Source organism: Cervus elaphus, chromosome 19 (genome assembly GCF_910594005.1).
Source record: "Cervus elaphus chromosome 19, mCerEla1.1, whole genome shotgun sequence".
NCBI lineage: Eukaryota > Metazoa > Chordata > Mammalia > Artiodactyla > Cervidae > Cervus > Cervus elaphus.
The window spans coordinates 23,720,364-23,743,646 of NC_057833.1; the positions used below are offsets into that span (position 1 = coordinate 23,720,364).

A 23,283-nucleotide genomic window follows, 5' to 3' on the forward strand; every position below is an offset into this window, starting at 1 on the left:
AATTCTAATGTGTCTTAACTGTTTTCTGTTGTGCAGTAGTATTGGCTGATACTTCCAGAACAACATAATAGTTGTCAAGATAGTGGGCATTCTTGTCTATTTCTTGACCTTACTGAGAATGCCTTCAGTGTTTTTCCATTAGGTAAAAGGCTAGCTTTTACAATTTTACACACAAACACACACCCACATGTGATCATGCACACACATACACACATACAATGTTATATATACCATGTTATCATCTGTAAATGGAGATATATTGGTGGTAAATATTCATCCACCTCTGTTTTTTCTTTCAAAGAGGTTTTTTTTTTTTCACCAAGTTCAGGTAAAATAATTTGGTTTCAGAGATCCCAGATAATCTCTGCTGAACTTTGTTCCCAACTTTGGCAGCACTGGTCTGATCTTGCATTTAGTAAAACCTAGTTACTTTTTAAAAAATGGCCCACTTGGGTTGTTACAGAAACCTACCTGTACTTCATGTAAACAAGTTGTGGGGGGAAATCATATTTATTGCACGTGGAACATAGCACTAGTAACACAAATAAGGAATTTTTCTATAATTTCATGAATCTGACACAGCTACCATTTTAGAGAGATGTCTTGAGGATGAGTTTTGTTTTATCCAAAGTTTTTTTTCAGCATCTATGGAGAAAATAATATGACCTTTCTCTTTAGACTCAATATAGTGAATACTATTAAGAGAGATTTCCTAAGATATTAATCTATTTCCTTGGGAGTGAATTGATAAGATTTCATATTGATTTATTTTTGCATCTCTGATACAAACTCCATGTGGGTGTGGGTATCATTTTCTTCATGTGTGGTCTGAGTCTGTTCACTACTTGAATAGTATATTAGGATATTTGCATGAGTACTTGTATTTATTTTTGTCATCTTTATCAAGTTCAGGTATCAATGTTATACTTGTTTTGTAAAAAGAATTTGGGAGTTCTAATTTTCTGTGCTCTAAAACAATCTATATAACTTTGAGACCATCTGGACTCTAAAAAAGTTTGGTAAAATTCTCCTGTGAAACTATTTGTCTGGTTTCATTTTTGGTTGTTGGGGTTTTTTGTGTGTGTGTGTGTGAACAATTTCTTGATAACTTTCTCTGTTTTAAAGTTGTTCTGGAGGGGGGTTCAGGATGGGGAACACATGTAAATCCATGGCTGATTCATGTCAATGTATGGCAAAAACCACTGCAATATTGTGAAGTAAGTAGCCTCCAACTAATAAAAATAAATGAAAAAAAAAAAGTTCTGTTTAAGCTTTCTCTTTCTATGGAGGTTGATTCTAATAACCATATTTTCCTTAAAAAATCATATCATCTAGGTTTTCAAATTTATCTGCATAGAATTTTTCATTTTCTCTCTGCATTTAGTCATTCTTTCTCGTTCTCATTTTTTACTTTTGTGTTTTCTTCTTTTACTTACCAGTGATTTGTTAGTTTTTCAAGAAAACCAGAATTTTTTATTTCAATTTTTCTATTCACCTGGTGGTTTAGTCACTAAGTCGTGTCCAACTCTTGCAACCCCATGGACTGTAGCTGGCCAAGCTTCTCTATCCATAGGATTTCCCAGGCAAGCATACTGGAGTGGGTTGTCATTTCCTTCTCCAGGGGACCTTCCCGACCCAGGGATCAAACCTGGGTCTCCTGCATTGCAAGCGGATTCTATACCAACTGAACCACCAGGGAAGCTCTCTAGTCACCTAATTCTGTTTATATCATTTCTTCCCTTATGCTCTCTTTTGGTTTCTTTTTTTCTGATTATTTGATTTAGGAATTTATTTATATTCATTTTTGATGTTAAGGCTACAAATTTTCCTGTATACTGCTTTACATAGATTCTGATATACAGTTTTCATTATTTTTCAGAAATTGTTTGTTTGTAGTACTCCTTTCACTATAGAATTATGTAATAGGTTTTCAAATTTCCAGGTAGAAGGGTCTTTTTATTTTCACTTAGGATTCGTATCAGCGTTATTTTTACCATTTCCTCTTTGTAGAAATGGTTTTCTTTGTGCCCTAAATGTCCTTTTCTTTTCTGAAAGTTCCATGTATTTGTATTTTTTTCTCTAAGATTTACCTCAATGATTGTACAAAATTAACATCCACTAGAGTGGCAACAATTTTAAGTGAAACACACACACATCAGTGTGAACAAAAAAGGCAGACACACTATCAATTTTAGGTAGATAAACCTCCATTCTCCCAATTAGAATCTGTCAGAGATCTGATAGCGATTGTGGTTGCCAAGTCTTTTTGCCCTTCTAAAAACCAGGACACAAGTCATTGTGATGCTGGGTAGTACCCACGGGTGGGGTCAATAATTGTTTCGACTGGATTCAAATAACTCACAACTTGGACAGTGGATTGATAAAACATTGTAGGTGGGTCCTTTTGAGGTGATACACACCTGGTGATTGTAACTGATCCTGCTGAATGTATTGTGGGAACTGGTGGAACACACTTTAGACAGGCAGTGGAGTTCTAGAAGCGGCAGTTCCACAGGACGCACCCTATCTGGACAGAATGTTTGTTTATGAGGTTGGGGTGGGGGTGGGGAGAAACTCAAGCTGACAGGTGACATATAGTTAGTCCCTTTTCACGCTTCTTTTTTCCCTCCCATGCCTATTTCTGGGATACAAGTTATTGGTGTTTGCAAGTGGCAAAAAAGAGTGGGGCTGAGGAGCACAAGACTTTAATCTGGTGCTTCTCCCACTGCCCAGGTATGCTTGCTGGATCTGGAGGGTTATGGCTAACAGTAATACTGATCACAGATATGAGGTGACAACTATGCTGAGAGTCTTGGTTTGGTCCCCACGTCAGGAAGTGAGAGAGATGTTCTAGAATGGTACAGTGGGTAAAAGGAAGAAACTGCTGCGCCACCTCAGGATGAATCTGTCCAGATGGTGTTGATTAGATATGATGAGGACTGGGAAAAGAGTTTGCTTCCGGGATTCATCACACCATTCACATCGGTATAGAAAGCGAACAGCAAGTCTGGTAGGGAAGGAACACCTCAGACCCTGGTCAGGGGTTGGGACCACTAAACTCTCTTGCATTATGTATCCCTGGAAGAATGCACAGGAAGAGGAGGAAGAGAGAGATTTATTCTTGTATCTACACAATTTTAAACCATGTATTTTATATATTCTAAAAACTATTAAAAACAAAAGATTTTTTAAAAAGTATATCTAAATCTGGAACTAAAATTTAGAAATTAACATTCCCAGATGTAAAGCTAGGGTACTATACAATAAGGACCTAAAATATAGAAAAACAAACAAAATACAAGTTAGATTTTCTTTTAACAGTAGTTATTTTCTAGTATGAAAATGTCTCTAGGAATGTATATATACAAGAATAGTATAAGCTGTTAAATTAACTTTATTTTTATTTAATATAACTGATGGAGTTAACAGACAAATATATTGTAACAAAAAGTTATAATTGATAAGTTTACTATCTACATTTTAAAGGATTTCACAATTATTTTAACATAGTCAAAGGCTTAATATATGAATTTTACCCATTTTTGAAATGTAAAATACACAATTATGATAATACCCATACTACATATCTTACAATTTTAAAGTTTTAGCTAAAACGTATGAGTCTCTGCAGGTAAGAGCATGAGTTCTTACCTGTGACAAATAAAATGTGTTACCAATAAAGTGCCACTGGGTTAGACAATGCCATTTCAACTATTTCCTTTTTGAAGAGGACAGAAACAGTACAGAGCTAGGAATCTGCATTTATAACAAGCACAAGAGTGCTTATTTATAGTAGATATTAACCACATAAAGGATTCCTCTCAAGAAAGATCACAACCATGACTTATGACAAGCTGTATAGTCACCACTGAATAAACTTTATATCCAGAGTTTTAAAAAAGTGCAATCTTGAACTATGATAAACTTAAATCCACCAATATCAAGACATAGTTTCAGGGACTTTATATAAATAAAGGAACCTCTCTTTTAATTGTAAAATAGGTTTCAACCAGTAATAAGGAGTCAGGAATAGTGGTGGATAGTAAGGTTTGACAACAAGAATATTTTTTAGCAGGTGAAAGCCTGATATGCATTGCTATAAGATGCATCTTTCATGTAAGGAAAATGTATATAGATATATACAGCACTTTTCAGGCACTTGACCTCACTTGGTAGTTACGTTGATGTTCAGATGGTCATTTAATGAAAAAATATTAAATTATATAGAACTTCAAGTCATGTTCCCATAGAACATCTGTGTTCTGTAAGCTAAATCCAAATGTCCCCTGCTAAAATCAAATAATACCATATGCCCAATTCAGAGAAAGAAAATTTAATAAAGTTAATGGATTGAATTTTCTCAATTTTAAGGTTTTTCACAATAAATTTTTTGTAAGCCTTTGTTGCCTATTACTTGTCCAAATGCTGGGAGGAAAAAAGGCTTGAAAACTATGAAATATTATGCCTAGATGATATCAGAAAATGTAAAACTGTTGACCAATTAATATTATGCTGTTTATGGAAATATGCTTATAGTTTGCACATATACTGCTTAAGAGTCATATTTTCTTATAATAAATTTGTTACTAGCTCATATACAGAATTCAATCTGTAAACACTTTAACATACCCACCAAAGTATTATAAATTTTAATTCTGTTGTCCCTAGACATGTTTTGAGAATCACCACATCAAAGTTTGGCTCTAAAGCTATCTTTGGGGTCCATGCCAAAGGAATGCTTTCATGTGTATCATTAAGGATAAGGTTCTAATGATAAGGTCTAAGATAAGACCACCAAATTCTTTTCTAAAATGAAAAAAATATGGCAAGATTCCAGTATAGATGTTAGCAATGTTCCCATTTTTTTCTTGAATATTTAGCATATAGTTTAAGTGTGTTGATATTACAGATTTTTATTTGTATGTATCATTGTATTACAATGTGGGAAAATTTTGCAATATTCTTTCAGGCAGTTAGCTTTAAAATAAGGAAACTTCAGCTCTTAGCACAAACAGCCCTGAGAACAATGCATTCGAATTACAACTAGAAATAATCTAATTGAGAAACTTTAAAGTACAAAAACAAATTCTGGAAAATTTGTAAATAAAAAAAAAGTTACAACATTTGAGGCACTACCAGACTACAGTACTTTTAAGAGTTAGAAGGACTTTGTAAAAAGAACAAACATACAAAGCTATGTGTGCATATGCACACATGTTGTGCTATAATGAAAAATTGTATCCCCCAATTTTGTAGCCTAAACTTTTTATTGCAGCATCTCCTATTAAAGATTTCATGCTCTGGCTGCAGGAGAGTTTTGGTAATAGTTATAAAGCATCCCTACAGAATTTTGTACCATAAATGGAAGTGGATTCAAGAGCTTGGTTAGCAACAATTTCAAGTGACTTGACAGCCCTTGGAGGGTAGCATGAAAGAAACATGGTAATTATGTTTATGATGCAAATACTAAGTCAAAGTAGCAATAATTTGATCTATATCAGAGGGTATACAACTTTGTAGCAAATAAGATATAACAAAGTCTTCACAGTAGAAATAAAATATGTTGTTCTAGAAAGAAACAAATATTCCACTTGTTAGTATAATACTGTATATAAATTGCTGAAATGCCTGCAGACAAAAAGGTATATCACTGTATAATCTATCAACATAACAGTCTACATTCTACACGTGGTAACACGAACACTTAACATTTACTACAAAAAAGTACAACAAATACTAGGAATCAACTTTGAACATTTCTGATGTCAAAAAAGAATGAAGTCATTTCTGTTCTATTAAAAAATGTTTCCTGCTTCCTTTTAATACAATTTATAAAGCTTTTCTAAATGAAATATATTGTTCAAGAGAAACAAGTATTGACTTACATGAAAATAAATAGTCCCATATCTTTAAAATCTATACCTATTATTATATGTCAGAAGAGTATTTACACTTTATTTTAGTACTTAAAATACTTATTCATAAGTAGCTTTTGCCATTCAATATATGAAGTATAGGTGCATTATTATAATTTATATATACCTTGCAATTGGAATACTTTACCTTGCAATTGAAAATATATTTATGTGAAGTTTGATAAATTAGGAAGAACAAGGGCATGCTAATCCAGAATTAATACTAAACCAGAATACTAGTGTAGTTAACTGGGGTCATATGAATGGCTAGCAAGAAGCACAGATTGGTAACTTTCTGGAATTCCTGCAGGTAACGATGCCAACCAGTCACAAGTAAGATACATACTACAGAGTACTAAAAAAACTAGAGCAGTATCTAGTAGATACCTAAATGGAATTCCCGAAATGAAACAATTTAGCCTAATTACTAATTGTGCTTTAGATGGGCAAAAGCTAAAATGTTATACTAAAAAATGATTAACTACAACATCAATATTTCTTGTGCTTTAGAATTCCTCTTGCATTTCCTTAAAGCATCTTGCTTCTTCTCCAAGTGGGTTTGCTGAGGCCAATACAAGATTTAAAAGCATGGGCAAATTAAATAACTAAAACTGGGATCTTCTGTTCCTAGTGCTATTTCCAATCACTGAATAGACCGATTATAGCATCATGCAGATTTTCCTATAGGTGATAGGGTACAAAGGCCTTTTAGAAGTCAATGTATGGTGGGAGAGGTCTTATAATCAGTCTTAGAGAATGAAAGTATTACTGAAGTGGTGATTTTGCTCTAAGTTTCACTGCAATATAATGGCTGTTATTGAGTCAAAAGTCCTCACAAACCCTGTGATAATGCCAGAATTCTGCAAATAGATATATGATCCAAAAGACTGAATAAAAATGTAGCAGAATCACCTAAAATACTTTTAAAAGTAATTTAGTTTATAGAAATCTTTCCTAGCTATATTTCATACCAGAAAGTGAATTAAGTCACATGACAATCAGATAAATACATATACTTAAGTTAAATAATAATCATATAAAGTAACTTTTCTTCTATGATTCACTTTCATGTTAGAAAAAACATACATAAATTTAACAAGCATTCCAAATAATTTAAGAATTTCCAGTTTTTGTTTAACAAATATTTTGATGTCAAAAAAAGTCTACTTAAAAATGTCTGGAAAGGACTGATTACTACAAATATCAACTATTCAACATAATCAATAAGTACTGCATAGTATCCTGTAAAGCACATCACTCCTTTAAATAGAGAAAACAAAAGTTAAAAATGCGAACAGAAACTTCCTATTTTTATGCTGATTACAAAGGCCTCAAATAAAAACCTATAGCTTTTACCAACACCCTCTGCCACTGTCCTTTGGGCCTTCTTTACAATATGACTTGCTAACAGTCACACAACAGTTTACTGCCTCTGTTAAGCACAACCAAGTATTAAAATGACCATAATACAGATTATATTAAGTCTGCCAGAAATTTGGCAAAGAACAGAATGACTGAGGTAACACAGGTGGGCTGCACACAGTTACTAAGATAACTGGCACTTTTTGATAACATAATTTTTGTTTAAGGATCTGTACTTGCCACACCCAGGCTGAAATTCTGACAATTCCAATCCATGATGTACTTATTCTATGATATTAAGTTTGAAATTAATGCAGAGCAATTCAACTTAAATGTGGTACATCAGTACCACTGGATGCTACATTGTTTAAAACCCTGGTTTATTTAACTAAAATTCAGGAATGATTTGCTCAGACAAATCACATCTGCTGAAGCTATCTCATCAATTTCTTGGACTCACATACTGAAAACCACAGGAATGTTATAGGAAAGACACCTACAAAATTAAAAAAAAAGTTATATATCTTGATTATTTTTTTAAATTACTAATTGCCTCAAAACTAACTCAGCACAATTTCAAAACAACTGAAAAAGAAATGAGGTTGCTTATGAAGGCCATAGCTTTGGTGACAACTTAGAACCAAACTTTAGATCTGTAGTTGATCCAGACCTATACAGTTTGCTCATGCCTGATGCTCCCATTTATTTGCAGGGCTTTATGGCTACAGCATATTCTTCACTCATCGCACACATGACAGACACCTAGAAGGAAAACAAAGCAGCTAAAAAGTTATTCAAAAGGCAATATCTATATGAGATATATTTAACTCCTCATACACTGGATAATTGTGGATCTATTTTTCACCCTGCTTATTTAACTTTAAAATTTTTATTTATTTTTAATTGGAGGATAATTGCTTTACAATATTGTGTTGGTTCCTGCTATACATCAACAGGAATCAGCCATATGTATACCTCTGTCCTCTCCCTATTGAACCTCCCTCCCACCCCTCTAGGTTGTCACAGAGCACTGGGTTTGAGCTTCCTGCATCATACAGCAAATTCCCACTGGTTATCTATTTTACATGTGGTAATGTATACATTTCCAAACATACAGAACAGACTTGGGGGCACAATGAGGGAAGGAGAGGATGAGATGAGTATTTGTGGATGTTTTATACATATTTATTTTGGAAAGAGGCATTCCAAGATCAAATCATCTTTCTCTACAGTTTTCTAGAGAAGAATTTCTTAAATTGTGGTTTTTAAAACAATTTCCAGGGAACAGGAGAATAAGAACTATAAATGCCACAATACTTAGATGTTATACTTCTGAAAGTTATAACAAAGATAAAATAAATCACCTTCACTCTTTAGAATCCCCATAACATCCTTTCTCATCCTTCAGACTAATTCAGGCTTACCTTCAAAACAAATTTGGGGTTGACAGTGTCTCTGTAGTGAAAAATTAACTTTGATACTTTCTTTGGGAATGGGCATGGTAAAAGGTATCCTGGGAAAACTGCCTAGTTCTAGAGTTCCTTTTCAACATTTCAGCAGTATTTAACAGCCATATTTCTTATAGTATTTTATGCTAACTACTTTAGGTCAAAGCTTTTATAAAATGGCTTAAAAAAACAAACTCCCCATAGGTCTTTACCTGTACATCTTCACCTGCATTATATTTTCCTTCTATTTCTTTGCCTAGTTCACCCTCTGGCAGCTTAAGATCCTCACGAACTTCACCAGTTTCTGTTAGCAGGGAAAGGTAACCATCTTGAATGCATATCAGCTATTGAAAGAAATTATATCATTTGCACAGATTAGATTATATCCACTCCTTTGTAATTTTAACATGAATTGCCATCTACATTTATTTGTATAAGTACACAGTAATACATTAATAAATTTTTGGTACTTAAGAATGCTACACATAGAAAAGCAGAAGATAGGTAGAGACATAAGTTCATTCCTTCTTGCATTCTTCCCTCCCACAAATCTCTGCATTATTCAACAATTTGGCTTTTCTTTAATAGGGTATCCAGAAGTATTTACATTTATGTACACAATACCAATACAGTTGTTTTCAAAAATAAATGAGTTAAGTATTTTTCATCAAGTTGTTTTCACTTAAAATATGTCTTAGAAATCTTTCAATTTTGGAAAATATGGACTTACCTTAATCTCTTTAATCACTTCAGAGCTGCATGGATACAGTTACTAATTTAACCATTTTTTATTCATAGGCATAAAAGTTATTTTCAATTTTTCATGACTATAAACAGTATGTTTTATAATTTGATTATAAAATTTTGATTATAAACAAACTGAAGTGGAAGATTTTTAGTTTCCAGCTCACTGCTAACACTAAATTTTTTTAAAAAGAAAAAGATTAGCTTGTTGATGACATTAATGCAACAAACCCAGTCATCAACCTAATCTGCAAAAGGACACCATTTTGATATCATTGAATTTCTTTCATTACAGGTATGAGGAAACTAGCAGGCCACATTCATTTATTCTAAAAGCAGGTACACCATCAGTGTGCCTAGAATTCCAAAAGGTTTATGAAAGGCAACCAGCCAGCACGCCGGATGCTACCACTGAGATACACAAAAGGAATCAAAGACACGGTCCCTGGTCCCCTTTGGCCACTATACGTGACACAGGCAAACCCCGAGACAGAGGGCCAAAGCTCCCCGTTACGGCACTACCAGCTCGGGCAACGGCTTTCCACAGAAACTGCACCTACCACAGGAGATCTCAGTTTCTGCACATGTCTATAATCTCAAAAACAAAAAGCCACCCTATTGAGCCACCACAAACACTTGAATCTTTTGGTCACTCAAACATTTGTGAGGTAGCTGGCAGAAAAGGGGGAGCGGGGAGCAAAGAGGTTGAGACAGAAGTGTAACTTTGAGACAACCACAGGCTCATTGCTTTTATTTTAGCTCCTTTAGCAGCTCCCTGAGGTAGAACTTGTCAAGTTCAAGAGTTAAAAGGTTCCCACTCCATTAGTGACTGAACCACATAAGCCAAATAATAATATTGGTATTTTGAAATTTATATGGTATTTCATTTTTTAAGAGCAATTCATAACATAGCATTCAAAAGCCATGGGATGAACTATAAAGCATTTCAAATACAAAAATGTACAGACATATTATAAAACATCTACTAAAATATTTGTTTATAAACATTAAAATAAATTACTATAATAAATAAAATTAAAATTTTCAAAAATAAAACTAAGCTATAGAAAAATGAAATTAAATAATAAAAATGAATTATTTGATATTCTTAAATAAAGAAAAGTTGTAAAAGTAATGCAATGAAATCCTTTGTCTTTTACTTAAATTTACTCTTTGCTAACATTTAACCATGTGCTTTTTTAAAATCTCTTGTATATATGGAATATATAAAATGCTTCCATACACATTCTTATTCTTTTATTTTTACTGAACCATTTGAGAGTAAGTTTCAAACATCATGACTCTTCAGCAATAATACTGTGTTCTTCTCAAGAAAAAGAACATACTCTTACATAATCACAGTTTATTTTTCAAAATCAGGAAATTCAATAACATATTTAATATACAGTCTGTATTCAAAGCTGCAGTATTGTCTTTTTTTCCCTCCCAGCTCCAGGATCATGCCTGGTATTTTTTTGGCTATCATACCAGTTCAGTCTCTTAATTTGGAACAGCTTGTGATCCTTTGTCTTTCATGACACTGACGTTTTTGACAAGCACAGATTCATCGAATTATAGAATGTTTCTTAGTTTGACTTTGTCAGTTTCCTAATGAATAAAATAGTGCATTTATGGAAGGATTACTGCATAAATGATGTGTCCTCAGAGTATCACATCAAGAGGTAAATGATGTCTATTTCCTATTATTGGCGATATTAACTTTCATCACCTGGATACAGTAGTATCTGCCAAATTTTTCCACTTTCAAGGTACCATTTTCCCTTTCGTAATTTTCAACCTTGTAAAAAAAGCTAATGGTGTCATTTTTCTATTTCAAGCATATTTCTGTGCAGCTTTCTCAATCTTTCCTCAAAGCCCTCTCTGATTCTATAGAGTCAGAAGGAGATGGTGGTAAGGAGACAGTTATAATTCTAAATATTTCCTTCCGACCCTTCGCCTTAAGCAAATCTACTCACTGGCTTCACTAAAGCCTTTGACTGTGTGGATCACAACAAAGTCTGGAAAATTCTTCAAGAGATGGGAATACCAGACCACCTTATCTGCCTCCTGAGAAACCTGTATGCAGGTCAAGAAGCAACAGCTAGAACCTTACAGGAAACAATGGACTGTTTCAAAATTGGGAAAGGAGTACATTAAGGCTATATATTGTCACCCTGCTTATTTAACTTATATGCAGAGTACATCATGCAAAATGCTGGGCTGGATGAAGCACAAGCTGGAATCAAGATTGCTGGGAGAAATATCAATAACCTCAGATATGCAGATGACACCACCCTTATGGTAGAAAGTGAAGAAGAACATTTCACTGATGAAGGTGAAAGAGGAGAGTGAAAAAGCTGGCTTAAAATTCAACATTCAAAAGATGAAGATCATGGCGTCTGGTCCCATCACTTCATGGCCAACAGGTGGGGAAACAATGGAAACAGTGACAGACTCTACTTTCTTGGGCTCCAAAATCACTGCAGACAGTGACTGCAGCCATAAAATTAGAAGATGCTTGCTCCTTGGAAGAAAAGCTATGACAAACCTAGATAGCGTATTGAAAAAGTAGAGATGTTACTTTGCCTACAAACGTCCATATAGTCAAAGCTATGATTTTTCCAGTGGTCATGTATGGATGTGAGAGTTGGACCATAAAGAAGGTTGAGTGCCGAAGAATCGATACTTTTAAATGGTGGTGTTGAAGAAAGACTCTTGAGAGTCCCTTGGACTGCAAGGAGATCAAACCAGTCAATCCTAAAAGAAATCAATCCTGAATATTCACTGGAGGGACTGATGCTAAAGCTGAAGCTCTATTTCTTTGGCCACCTGATGTGAAGAGCCAGCTTGTTGGAAAAGACCCTCATGCTGGGAAAGATTGAAGGCAGGAGGAGAAGAGTACGACAGAGAATGAGATGGTTGGATGGCATCGCTGACTCAATGGACATGAGTTTGAGGCAAGCTCTGGGAGATGGTGAAGGACAGGGAAGCCTGGTGTGCTGCAGTCCACGGAGTTGAAAAGAGTCGGACTCAACTGAGCAACTGGACAACAATACTCATTTGGTGACTTTGAAATGTTATGAACAATTTTTTTTGGTAGAAAGAGAAATCATTTTGTTAATAGTAAGCAAGGAGACAGGAGAGGGCAGGGTCAGAAAACTTGTAATAGAAGAGTCAGTCATGCAGTGGCATATCAAGCTGCTGAATGACATCTGAAATTATATCATACCCCCAAAATACTAGTACCAGAATGTGGCATCTATTATTCCCTACTAAAAGAATCCAATGTATGGTGTTATTTCTCTCCATAGGGCTCCTGGGAAAATGGATAAATCCAGGTCCAGAGTAGGAAGCATACAAGATGTGAAAGCATGGTGATCCATATCAAAGGGTTTTAGGAGCTAACTGAAATAAGGGCCCTCTGGCCAAAGATGGAACAATTTGAGAATGAATAATGATAATAACTACAATATATTGAAACATAAATGTGCTTAAATGCTTGAGTTCAAAATGGCAAAAAAAACATTTCACTGGTCATCTTCAATAAAAGCCAGAGAATCAACTAATTTTGAAAACTGGTAATTAAAGGGAAAGAAGCAAGTTTTTATATTGCCTTTCCTATTATATACTGTTCCAAGGGTAATCAATAAAGCTAAAGGAAAGTTTCTCTTTATAGAAGTGTTCTGGCTTTTTTTTTTTTTTTAAAGAGTAACTGGTTATTATTACTTTGTCTTCCCTAATAAGTTAATGGATTGAGGCAGTTATTACATATCTAATAACATCACAAAAGAGCAAACCATAAGATTCATTTACTTGATGACTGCACAGAACATCACCTTTGGAGTAGTTCTTGTTAAAGAAAAAAGATGAAAAAAATAAAAATCTAAACTGGATCTGTACATTTAATTATCCATTTTCAGAAATATGTGGGACAAAGGAACATGTTAAATAACAAGGAAAATGCAATGAGTAAAATAGAGCCCGTGGGAAAGTCTACAGAACAATGTTCTTCATCAAAAAATTGAGAAGGGGCAGAGAGAGAGAAATAAAGGAAGGGAGGAAAGAGAGACTCAAATGCATGTATGAGAGAGGAGAACCTATAAAGCAGATTTAAGAGATACCTCAACCAATTTCAATGTGTGGATTTTATTTAGGTCCTTATTTAGAAAAACTACAAAATAAAAACAATAACTATTACATCTGAAAAAGCAAAACACAAATACAATTAAGAAAATGTAGATACTAATTGGACGTTTGAAGACATTAGGGAATTACTAATTTTGGAGGTACCAGTGTGCTTTGATCTTGCTCTTTACAGCCCTTACCTTTTAAAAATGTGTATCAAAATATTTGCAGATGAAATGACAACATGATATCTGGAATTAGCTTCAAAATAATCAAGAGATAGAGGATACAGGAAATAATAGTAGATGGTGGGGTATAAATGAAATAAGATTTGCTATGTATTGATAATTTTTTATGGTGGGTGATGGGTATATGAGGTTCATCATATTTTGAAAATGTCTACTATAAAAAGCAAAAGAGAAAAATGCTATGGTATACCAGAATTCCAGAAAGAGCACTGTAACCACTAAACAGTTGAAGGCACAGGGAGCTGAGGAAACAAAGCATGAACTGAAGGAAGGATGTGGGGAAAGCCAGTGACTGGAGAGTCTGTCCATGATGTGGTCAGATAAGTACATGAAAATGGAAAATTATGGGGTAACTTTTTGCCTGTATTTGTGTTATTGGTATACAAGAGCAGAAAGCTGGAGAAGGAATAGCATCACTACAGGTGCCTTCTTAGCCCTAACTTCTGAACTTAATTTTATTTCTCAATCTATTTCAAACCAGTCAGACTTTTAGGTAAAACCTCCTTTTTTCTCCTCCTTCCTTTTCCTCTTCCTCCAGCACTCTCAAGCTACTTCTTTAGAGCTGCTGGTCCCTGGCCGGGGGGCGAGGGCGGGGTGAGATGGGGAGGAGATTGGGCAAGAAGGAACTGAATGCTTGACCACCGTTATCAAACAACACAAGTAAATAACGCTATTATCAACTAGAGTGCTATCTGACCCACCAAGCCATAAGACTGGGTATGCACAGCACCGCTTCATCATCAAGTGGGAGCTGCATCTATGAGACCAACTTGAGCAGGTCCTGAAGGCACAAGCAAGCTGTATGAGACTCAGAAAGTACCTTCTGCTGCAACATCTACCACTTCTCCCTCAACTCATACCAGTGGCTTTGTGGGGGGAGTTCCCTGTGAGCAGCTGACTGAAAAATAAAAAAAGTCACAGTGGTTTCTAGATGGTTATGCATGGTCTGATGAAACTACTCGCAGAGACAGTGGGGATAAGAACTTCATGCACTGGACTCAAAAGGAGAAAGAACTGAAGGTTTAGATTTACACTGATGATGGGCAATGGCTAAGCGTCTGTATGGAAGTTCAACCACACTGAAAGAACAAGATGGGAAAACTGCTGGCAATAAGGTCTGGGGGAGTGGTACATGGAGGGGCCTTGCTGAATAGAGACTGTGTCCGTATAAATGCTTCCCAAGGGAACACGCTACTGAGGAGGCAGAGAGTTAGGTGACAAGATGATTCTATCGGCGAACGCCACTTAGTTTCTTTCCGTAGTCTTCCCAGTCCTTGTTCAACTGGCTTATGAATGACTGGCCATTGTGGCATAAGCTAATTGACTCAGGTTTTTTCTCACCAAGGCTGAAGTGACCTACAGTCACTACTGACTACAGCTGCTGCTGGTACCTCACAGCACAGACCAATGCAGAGTCACTGATATGGCACTATTTCCTAGGGCAAAGAGCCAGCCGCCTGGTGATAGTATATTCCCTCCGTCATGCAAGAGGCAGCAGTTTGTGCTCACTGCAGTATTTTCTTATTTTACATATAAATTTGCCTTTACTGCCTGCAGTGCTTCTGCTGAAATCTCATCTGTGGATTTATAAACTGTCACATTCCTTCAGTACCTCACACAGTATCATTTCTGGCTAAAAAATGCATTTGACAGGCAAAATAAAAGACAGCAGGGCAACGCTCAGAGGACTCACTACTCCATGTGCTCCCATCATTCTGAGAGTTTGCATTGGCCTACTCATCTTTGCCACCTGCTGGACACTGCAGGCCTGGGCGCTGTTTTACAGGTTACAATATCTTCCAATATATGGTACTATTTCTCCCAAAGGTAAAATACACAGGCCTAGGAACCAAAGGTAGAAGGCTCTTCTCACTATTACCCTCACTGACCCTGTAGCAAAATTATCTGTTTCTTCTCCCTGCAATACTGGGATCTGCTGATTTACAGGTTTTCTATTCCAAAGAAACACTGCTTCTACCAGGGAACACAAAGATTCCACAAACAGGTTAAAAAGTATAAAAAGACTTCAAACACAGAGAATTCACTGCATCATTTTTTTCTTTGTTGTTCTATTTTAAGTTGCAACAACAAAATTCGACTCCTTATACAAAAGGCATATACTTATTTGAAGAATATACTAGGGTTTAACATTCATAGTTTTGGCAATTCACCAATAATCCAAAGAAACACAATCTATACTTTAACATGTCCTGTAGTGATCAGCTTTCCTTCTGAAAAGTGATCTTTAAATGACAGATAAAATTTTAGTGAATGCCGAAAACGCATTTAACTTGTGGTGTGGTGCATAGGAACATAGAACTTTCTAAAGCAATATGATTCAAAGGAGTAGCAGAGTTTGAACAAGCGTTTCTATATTTAAGAGCCTGGGGATTCCCAAAAGTGTTTAAGTGTATTTATATTTTACACTATCAGTGAGCCCCAGACAACCATAACTAATTTTGAGAGAAAAGATGGAAATTAGCAATTCCAGATACATCTTGGAATGGAATTCAGGGGACAATTTTTTCCTTCATTTTGAACTTATTTTAAAATACATAAAATTATAAATACCTTTCTTTTCTTAAACAAAGATTTACTTTTTAATTATTATAATGAAAACACACACACACACACATATGTATATATTTCACTTCAGCTGACTGCCAAACTGGCACTTGAAATACTGAATTCAGCAAAGGACTACAAGTAGCCAAACTGAATCAAGCCACTTGGATAGTGAAGACCACCATAGCACAATGAATATAACCGGAAAGGTTCATCGAACTGATTTTTTAAATGAACAGAAATAAGTATTCCATGCTAACTTGATAATGAAGGGCTGTGATCACTGAGGGCTCACTCTGCAAGGCACTGTTCTAAGAATTAACTAATTAATCCTTACAGTGATTCCATGAGGAGTTTATTATTCTTATCCTTATTTTATAAATACAAAAAGGTAGATGAGAGATTAAATAGCTTGTCAACCAACGTCATGTAATTAGTAGATGCCAAAGAAAGGATCCGATCCTAGACTCTTAGGCTTGAGCCATTTTCTTATCAGCTCTGCAACACAGACTATATACCAAAGGCTGGGACTCCAGTGAACCAAGTGAGGCACTTGTTTGGGGTGCAAAATTTATGGTGGTGTGCAAGTGCACACAAACACAGAAAACCCTCAGTGATCAGGTTAAGGTAGTATTTTTAAAAATTAGAATGCAAAAATTCTATAATGAACAAATTTTCAGACAAGATCAAAATTTCTGATTTTTCCTTTCTGACTTAGGTCCTTATGTGGCTTGGCATTGTTACTGGTCTTGTCTTTATGCAAAATTTTGTGCTTGAGGCAAGGGCTTTACCAATCTCATTTCCCTCATTCTAGTTCTGGTCCTGCCAAAATACAACTCATACCAAAACTTTCCTTTATCTTAATCCTAAATTCTAATCAATGATTGGCTAATTTGATCACAGTGGTAATCATCTGAACTTATGATATTATTTTTCTGAAACACTCAAAGGCAAAAGCATTATATACTGAGCGAATATTAATGGATATTGCATATTCAAAGCATTCACACGTTAAGGATGAAAACAGAAATTCATTTTTGGCAAAAGAAAATTCTATGCTTAGCTTTAGTTAGCTGTACCATCCTTACCTCAGTGAATAATCATGTATGCATTTAACAAATGTTTACCGAGCACCCACAAAGTTGGATACAACTGAAGTGACTTAGCAGCAGCAGCAACACTATATGCAAGGTCTAAATTAAGTACTCCAAGAATAATGCAATGATTAAGTGAAGTTTTTATACAGGAAAAACTAATTTGGGGAATATATCTAATTAAGAGGTAATTATGGGGTACATATGCCCATTTAATCTTCATATTATCCCTCCTTTATAGATGGGAAGACTGAGGCTTAGAAAGGTTGCCTAATTTGTCCAAGATCACCCAGCTTGAAAGTGGCAGGACGAGATCGAAACTCAGATCTGCCTGACTTAAAAAAAACTTTCTATTATTCTACTAAGACAATTCAAATTTTCTACAGACTTTCAAACAACAATAGAAAATATTTATTAAGAGGGAAAATGAAAATATAAAACTGCTTACTAAATTTAAATTGTGTAAAAATATGTTTACATGTGGACAAAAACTAAAAGGAAATCATCGGATATTGCAGTTAATGGTAACATTCTTTAAAAATTATAAACACAATATAAGGTATGGAAAGAAATCAGTTTAAATTGGGTAACATAAATTGAGCATCACATTTGTATGTTTCACTATGTAAAATGAGTAGAAAAGAGTTCTATATATAGCATGTTTGATAAAGAAATTGAAGACTTTCAAGAAAGACTTTAGTTATGATTAATCTGAGTTCCCACATCCTATGAGGTCAGTGATTTAGTTACTATCAATACTCCAAACAAGAAAATGCTATCATTAAACCTGACTTATCCAAATGTACAATTGGAACTAAAAGCTGCAGTTTATACCTATAATTTAACAAAAGGTCACAGCATGGTCACTGAACATAAATAAAACAACTACGAGGTTTTTTTTTATTTCCTTCACCCTATTCAGTGACCATACACTTTATCCTTCGTATTTATGGCTTTGAACTTATTTCCCTATTTAAGGACACCAAATTCTGACACTCATTCACTAATACATACACACTTGGTTCGTGGAACATGAATTCCAAAAACTTCTTGAGAATCTTAGGTCTGGTAAGGTTAAAAAAAAAAAAAATACCCAGAAGGGAATTATTTAAACTTGAAATAATTTACAGCAAAGAGAATAGTAATTTTACTAAACATTGGACTCACAATATGGAGTCACTTGATCTGAAAAACAGGAAGTGTTCAAATTTTTTAAAATGCAAGAATGTTAAAGGGCAAACTAGCAGTCATCCTAGATAAAGTACAAGTGTTAAACAGCACTATATTTCTCCAATTTCTAAGATAAGCAGTACCTAATAATGGGTTAGACGAACCTACAAAACTACTTGTGGGTTTTATTAAATTACAACTGATAGTAAAAAGTATTTGCACCTTTAGGAAACAAGTAGTATTTTAAAGAAAACTAATACTTACTTGATAATCATTTCTCTTAATATTTGGAACATCCATGTTGTGAGTAGAAGGGCAAATATCTTCATACTTTTTGCCCGTGAAAATATCAATTCCAACAAGGTGAACCTAACAGAGAAAGGAGAACAGGAAACCTGTTTAATCTTTGCCAAGATATCACTCATTACATACACAGAAGTATAATACCAATGCTGATTATGACAGATTCTTTCTCCTTCCAAGGTCATCTAATTTTACTTTCTTAAAAAAAAAAAAAAAAAAAAAGTAGTGGTCATACAACTGAGAAGCAGTGAACAACTAAACAGTATCATGACATATCAAGACCCAACATCATACAGTCTAGTAATTCAATCATAAAAATGCTGAAGAAAAATGAAATTAGTTTCCTTAGAATGATGTTAGAACAGGTTTTCTCATTTGTAAACTGAATAGATTGCCTAAGTCACTAGGATTCAGGAAAGTTTCAATTCCCAGTTAATGAAACATTATTAGGGCCCAAGAAGGAAATGCTACCTTTCAGTATTCAAATAGCTGATCACCCAGTAATTGTAGGGGGGGGGGGAATGTGTTCTTATACACTTATAAGTTTAGAAACCTCATGTTCTGTAACAGAATACAAATGATCAAAATCCCAACGCCAAGGCAGACCAGGAAGGGCATTTACCTTGGCATGACCGTGCTTTCCAGTTTTGGAAGTTGACATCTCCACTATCTTGCATGGTCGTCCTTTGAGCACCACGAAGCCGTTTTTGCGCAGGGCGGAACACTGCATAGGGTAGGTGCTGGAAGCCCCAGCATCTCCAGTAGTGAAATCAATTTCATCCGCCATGGTGGGCTGGGGAAATTCTTCTGAGGGTACTATGCAAAAAGTTTGTTTGCTTCTTAACAACTAGCATGCAAGCAGGGAAACGCCTCATTTCGGACAAGTTACGAGCCAAGCATCATGGATCTATTATTTCTGCATTTATAGAACACCCACCCGGAATAGTGGGCACTTTCTAACTCCGGCCTTACAAACTTTTCCATCCTTTGGTGGGGAGGTGGGAGGAAAGTCGCAGCAGAGCTCGCTGGGGTTGGGGAATACCCGCCGAAGGCGCTCACCCGCTTGGGGGGCAGCAAATCCCGGCCCCCACCGTCCCACCGCCGGACGACCTTCCCGCACCGCGCCGCCCGGCCCTCCGCCGCCGCCCGGATCCTCAGTGCAGGGGGCCCAGCCCAGGCCGCACATCCCTGCGAAGGATGGGGATAACAGGACCTGGCCATCAGCACCTGGCCCTCGGGCAGTGGGCGCACACTTCTCCCCCCAGCCTGCAGCGGCGTCACTTCGACCTCTCAGACACCCTCTGTCCTGCCGACATCCCCGGCCCGGCGCCTCACGGGCCTGAGCCCTAGCGGGTCCCGCGCTCGCCTCGGTCCCCCATCCATCCTTCCTCCTCTTCTCGGTCGGGGCTCGGCTCTGGCTGCCTACCCCAGCCCTTCCTCGCTCCGGTCGCAGCCCCACCACCTTTTCCCCGAGTCTTCACCTTTCAGAAGGTAAAGGGAGCCTTTTGCCTGCGCACCCGCGCCGGTCCGGCACAGCTGCGGCGGCGGCAGCTGTGGCGGCCGCGGCAGTTCCAAGAGACGGGGCGGGGCCGCCACACTTTCCACACCCCGGCCTCCCCGCCCTTTCCCGCCCCCACCTCAGCCCCACTTCCGGGATAGGTCCCGGCGCGTCATAGGCACCGCCCTCTCGCGCTACCATTGGCTATAAGCTTCCTGAGGCCCCGCCCAGTCACGTGAAGAGCGCCCTGGCAACCCCACGTGCTGCGGATTAGTGCACTTCCGGCGTGAGGAGCACTTTATGGAGTTCGGTTGCTGAGGGTAAACTCGCCGGCAAGGAAACTTGCTGTCTCGAACTTCCAGGAGCGATTAAGTTAGGGTCCCTGTCGAACTGAAGGGAAACCAAGCCACGCACTCGATGGCCCGTGCCCTCAGGTGTTGTGGTAGTTGTCATGTGACGGCTGTCAGAACTCACAAGGCGTGCGAATTCAACGAGTGTATCTCGTGGCTTTGAAGGGAACTTTAGGTTCCAGTTTCTGGCCCAACTTGAAGCCCTACTTGGCGTTCCAAACCATGCTTTTTCCTTGAGGAAGAGCCTGAGTGCACTATGGTGTTACCCGGCTCCTACTGTGGGCTTCGCGGGAGACACCAGCCACCCACAATGAGATTCCGGCAGCGGCTGCCACTGCTGATCCGCACTCAAGGGTGAGAACTCCTGAGACATCCAGGAACTAAAAAGCAGCGGTGAAATGCCCTAACTCTCTCCTCACACGCTTCACATCAGAGGCTGTTACCGAGTTTTGGAGGCAAATGGTGTCTGACTCCTACTGCATTGTCCAGCAGAAAGATTTTCTGCCAAACTCAGCTCTTACATCCTCCTGGCATTGGCATTCCTTCGAGTTTGAGGTATGTCTGTACCTCATTAGACCAGTGGGTTGTTTTGGAATTAATGTGGAGCCAGTAGTGACTTGAATAGGATTAGGAGCGAGTTTCTTAAAAAGAGATGCGTTCTCCTTTTCTCAGTGGTTTCACAGCCCACCAAATTCTACCTTGCAGAGGTGACCTTAACACCCCAGTTTATGTGGCCCTGTGATTTTGTACTGCTGTCTCATGGAAAATTCCATTTCTCACTCTTCTATGTGACTCCATGGTTTGCACAGATGTTTCATACGTATTGTCCAATCTAAGATTGACAGTAAGCAAGTGAACACCCTAAACTGAGCTCAGAATCTAGTTAATATGTGAAAGAGCCAGATTAGGATCCTGGTTCAGGAGTCCGCTCTGCTTTTCTTTACATCCCCTAACCTTTCCCTATTATTGTTAGAAAGTTGCAAATATTTAGAGTATATAAGCAGGTAGGGCAGTAAATGTTTTATGTGCATTATTCCTTTAATCTTGATTGTTACTCCTTTTCCAACCTTCAAATTTACTGTTGGAGTTTATACAAAGTGAAATTTACCCTGTTAAGTTCTATGAGTTTTGAAAAACATAGGCAGTTATGTAACTACCACTGTAAACCTATAAACAAGATGTAGAATATTTCTCAAAACTTTCTTTGTGCCTCTTTGTGGTCAGTCCCTTCCCCCAACACCCAGCCCAGGTAACCATTAGCAACTATTTTGTCTGCACTTTCAATTGTGGAAGAAGGCAGAGAAAAGTTAAGTAATTTGGCCCAAATTACACAGCTAGCAAGTCAAACAGAGAAGGCAATGACAACCCACTCCAGTACTCTTGCCTGGAAAATCCCATGGACGGAGGAGCCTGGTAGGCTGCAGTCCATGAGGTTGCGACGAGTAGGACACTACTGAGCAACTTTACTTTCACTTTTCACTTTCATGCATTGGAGAAGGAAATGGCAACCCACTCCAGTGTTCTTGCCTGGAGAATCCCAAGGACGGTGGAGCCTTGTGGGTTGCTGTCTATGGGGTCGCACAGAGTCGGACACAACTGAAGCAATGCAGCAGCAGCAGCAAGTCAAAAAGCGAGGCTTGAACTCTAAGGCAGTTTGTCTCCACAGTCACGGTTACTACTGCATGCTGCCTGTATACCACCATATACTGCATTCACACAAGATTTGGGTTTGGAATCAAATGATCCAGCTTCATGCATTCAACAAATATAATGGATTCTAGTCAAGTTGCTGGAACACTGGATTAGTGAATATTGAACTATTGCTACTAGAGGAAGTATATATTACATTCCCATGAGCATCACTTTTTGGTCAGCTAACATATATAATCTTGCTTTATGTATGCTTCTGTTTGAAGACACTGTATTTAATAGGAATTAGTTCGTTAACATTTAAGTCACAGCCAACAGCGCTGTAATTCACGCACAAAGGAAGCGTATATAACACATGTGTGTTCTCTGTAAGGCACATCACAGCCTACATGTGCTTAGGAACACTAGAGAGCACTACAATACTACATTTGGGGACTATTATAAACAACCAAATCATCAATGAAAGTCACAGAAAAGCAAAAAGCAGCACAAATAGACTGAAAAGAACACTTGTTTACAGTTTGATATCTGAAACAAGAAGGCAGAGCACTGCCTTCTTTGACCTTAGCTAGGAAAATGTGTATTGGCTGACTAAAATCTTCTCCTATTTTGTTAATGTCCACAAATGAGCAAGAAAGCACAGCAAAATTTGATTTTGGGGTCACAAGTAAACTTTAGTAATCAGGTGTATTCATAAATATGGAATCTATGAAAAATGAGGGTTACTTTTTATCTTAGTGCACTCAGGATTGGAATGACTGTATTGATCAGGGCAGCCTTTTGTTCATTAGGTACTTGCTGTCCAGTGCAG

At 37.2% G+C, this 23,283-nt stretch overlaps 1 protein-coding gene across 2 annotated transcripts; it reads right to left on the minus strand.

Moving 5' to 3' along the window:
* Nucleotides 1–3,376: 3,376 nt before the first annotated feature.
* Nucleotides 3,377–20,587, minus strand: EIF5A2 (eukaryotic translation initiation factor 5A2). 2 transcript variants are annotated; one of them, XM_043874822.1, is made up of 5 exons: nt 20,456–20,587; nt 19,597–19,790; nt 18,936–19,040; nt 8,938–9,069; nt 3,377–8,039 (listed from the first exon to the last, which is right to left on the minus strand). In XM_043874822.1, the coding sequence occupies exons 2-5, from the start codon at nt 19,759–19,761 to the stop codon at nt 7,980–7,982; spliced, it is 462 nt and encodes a 153-aa protein (XP_043730757.1). In that variant the 5' UTR covers nt 19,762–19,790; nt 20,456–20,587; the 3' UTR covers nt 3,377–7,979. The 2 variants fall into 2 exon arrangements, with proteins under 2 accessions (XP_043730757.1, XP_043730756.1); XM_043874821.1 differs by lacking the exon at nt 20,456–20,587 and adding an exon at nt 20,034–20,243.
* Nucleotides 20,588–23,283: the final 2,696 nt, after the last annotated feature.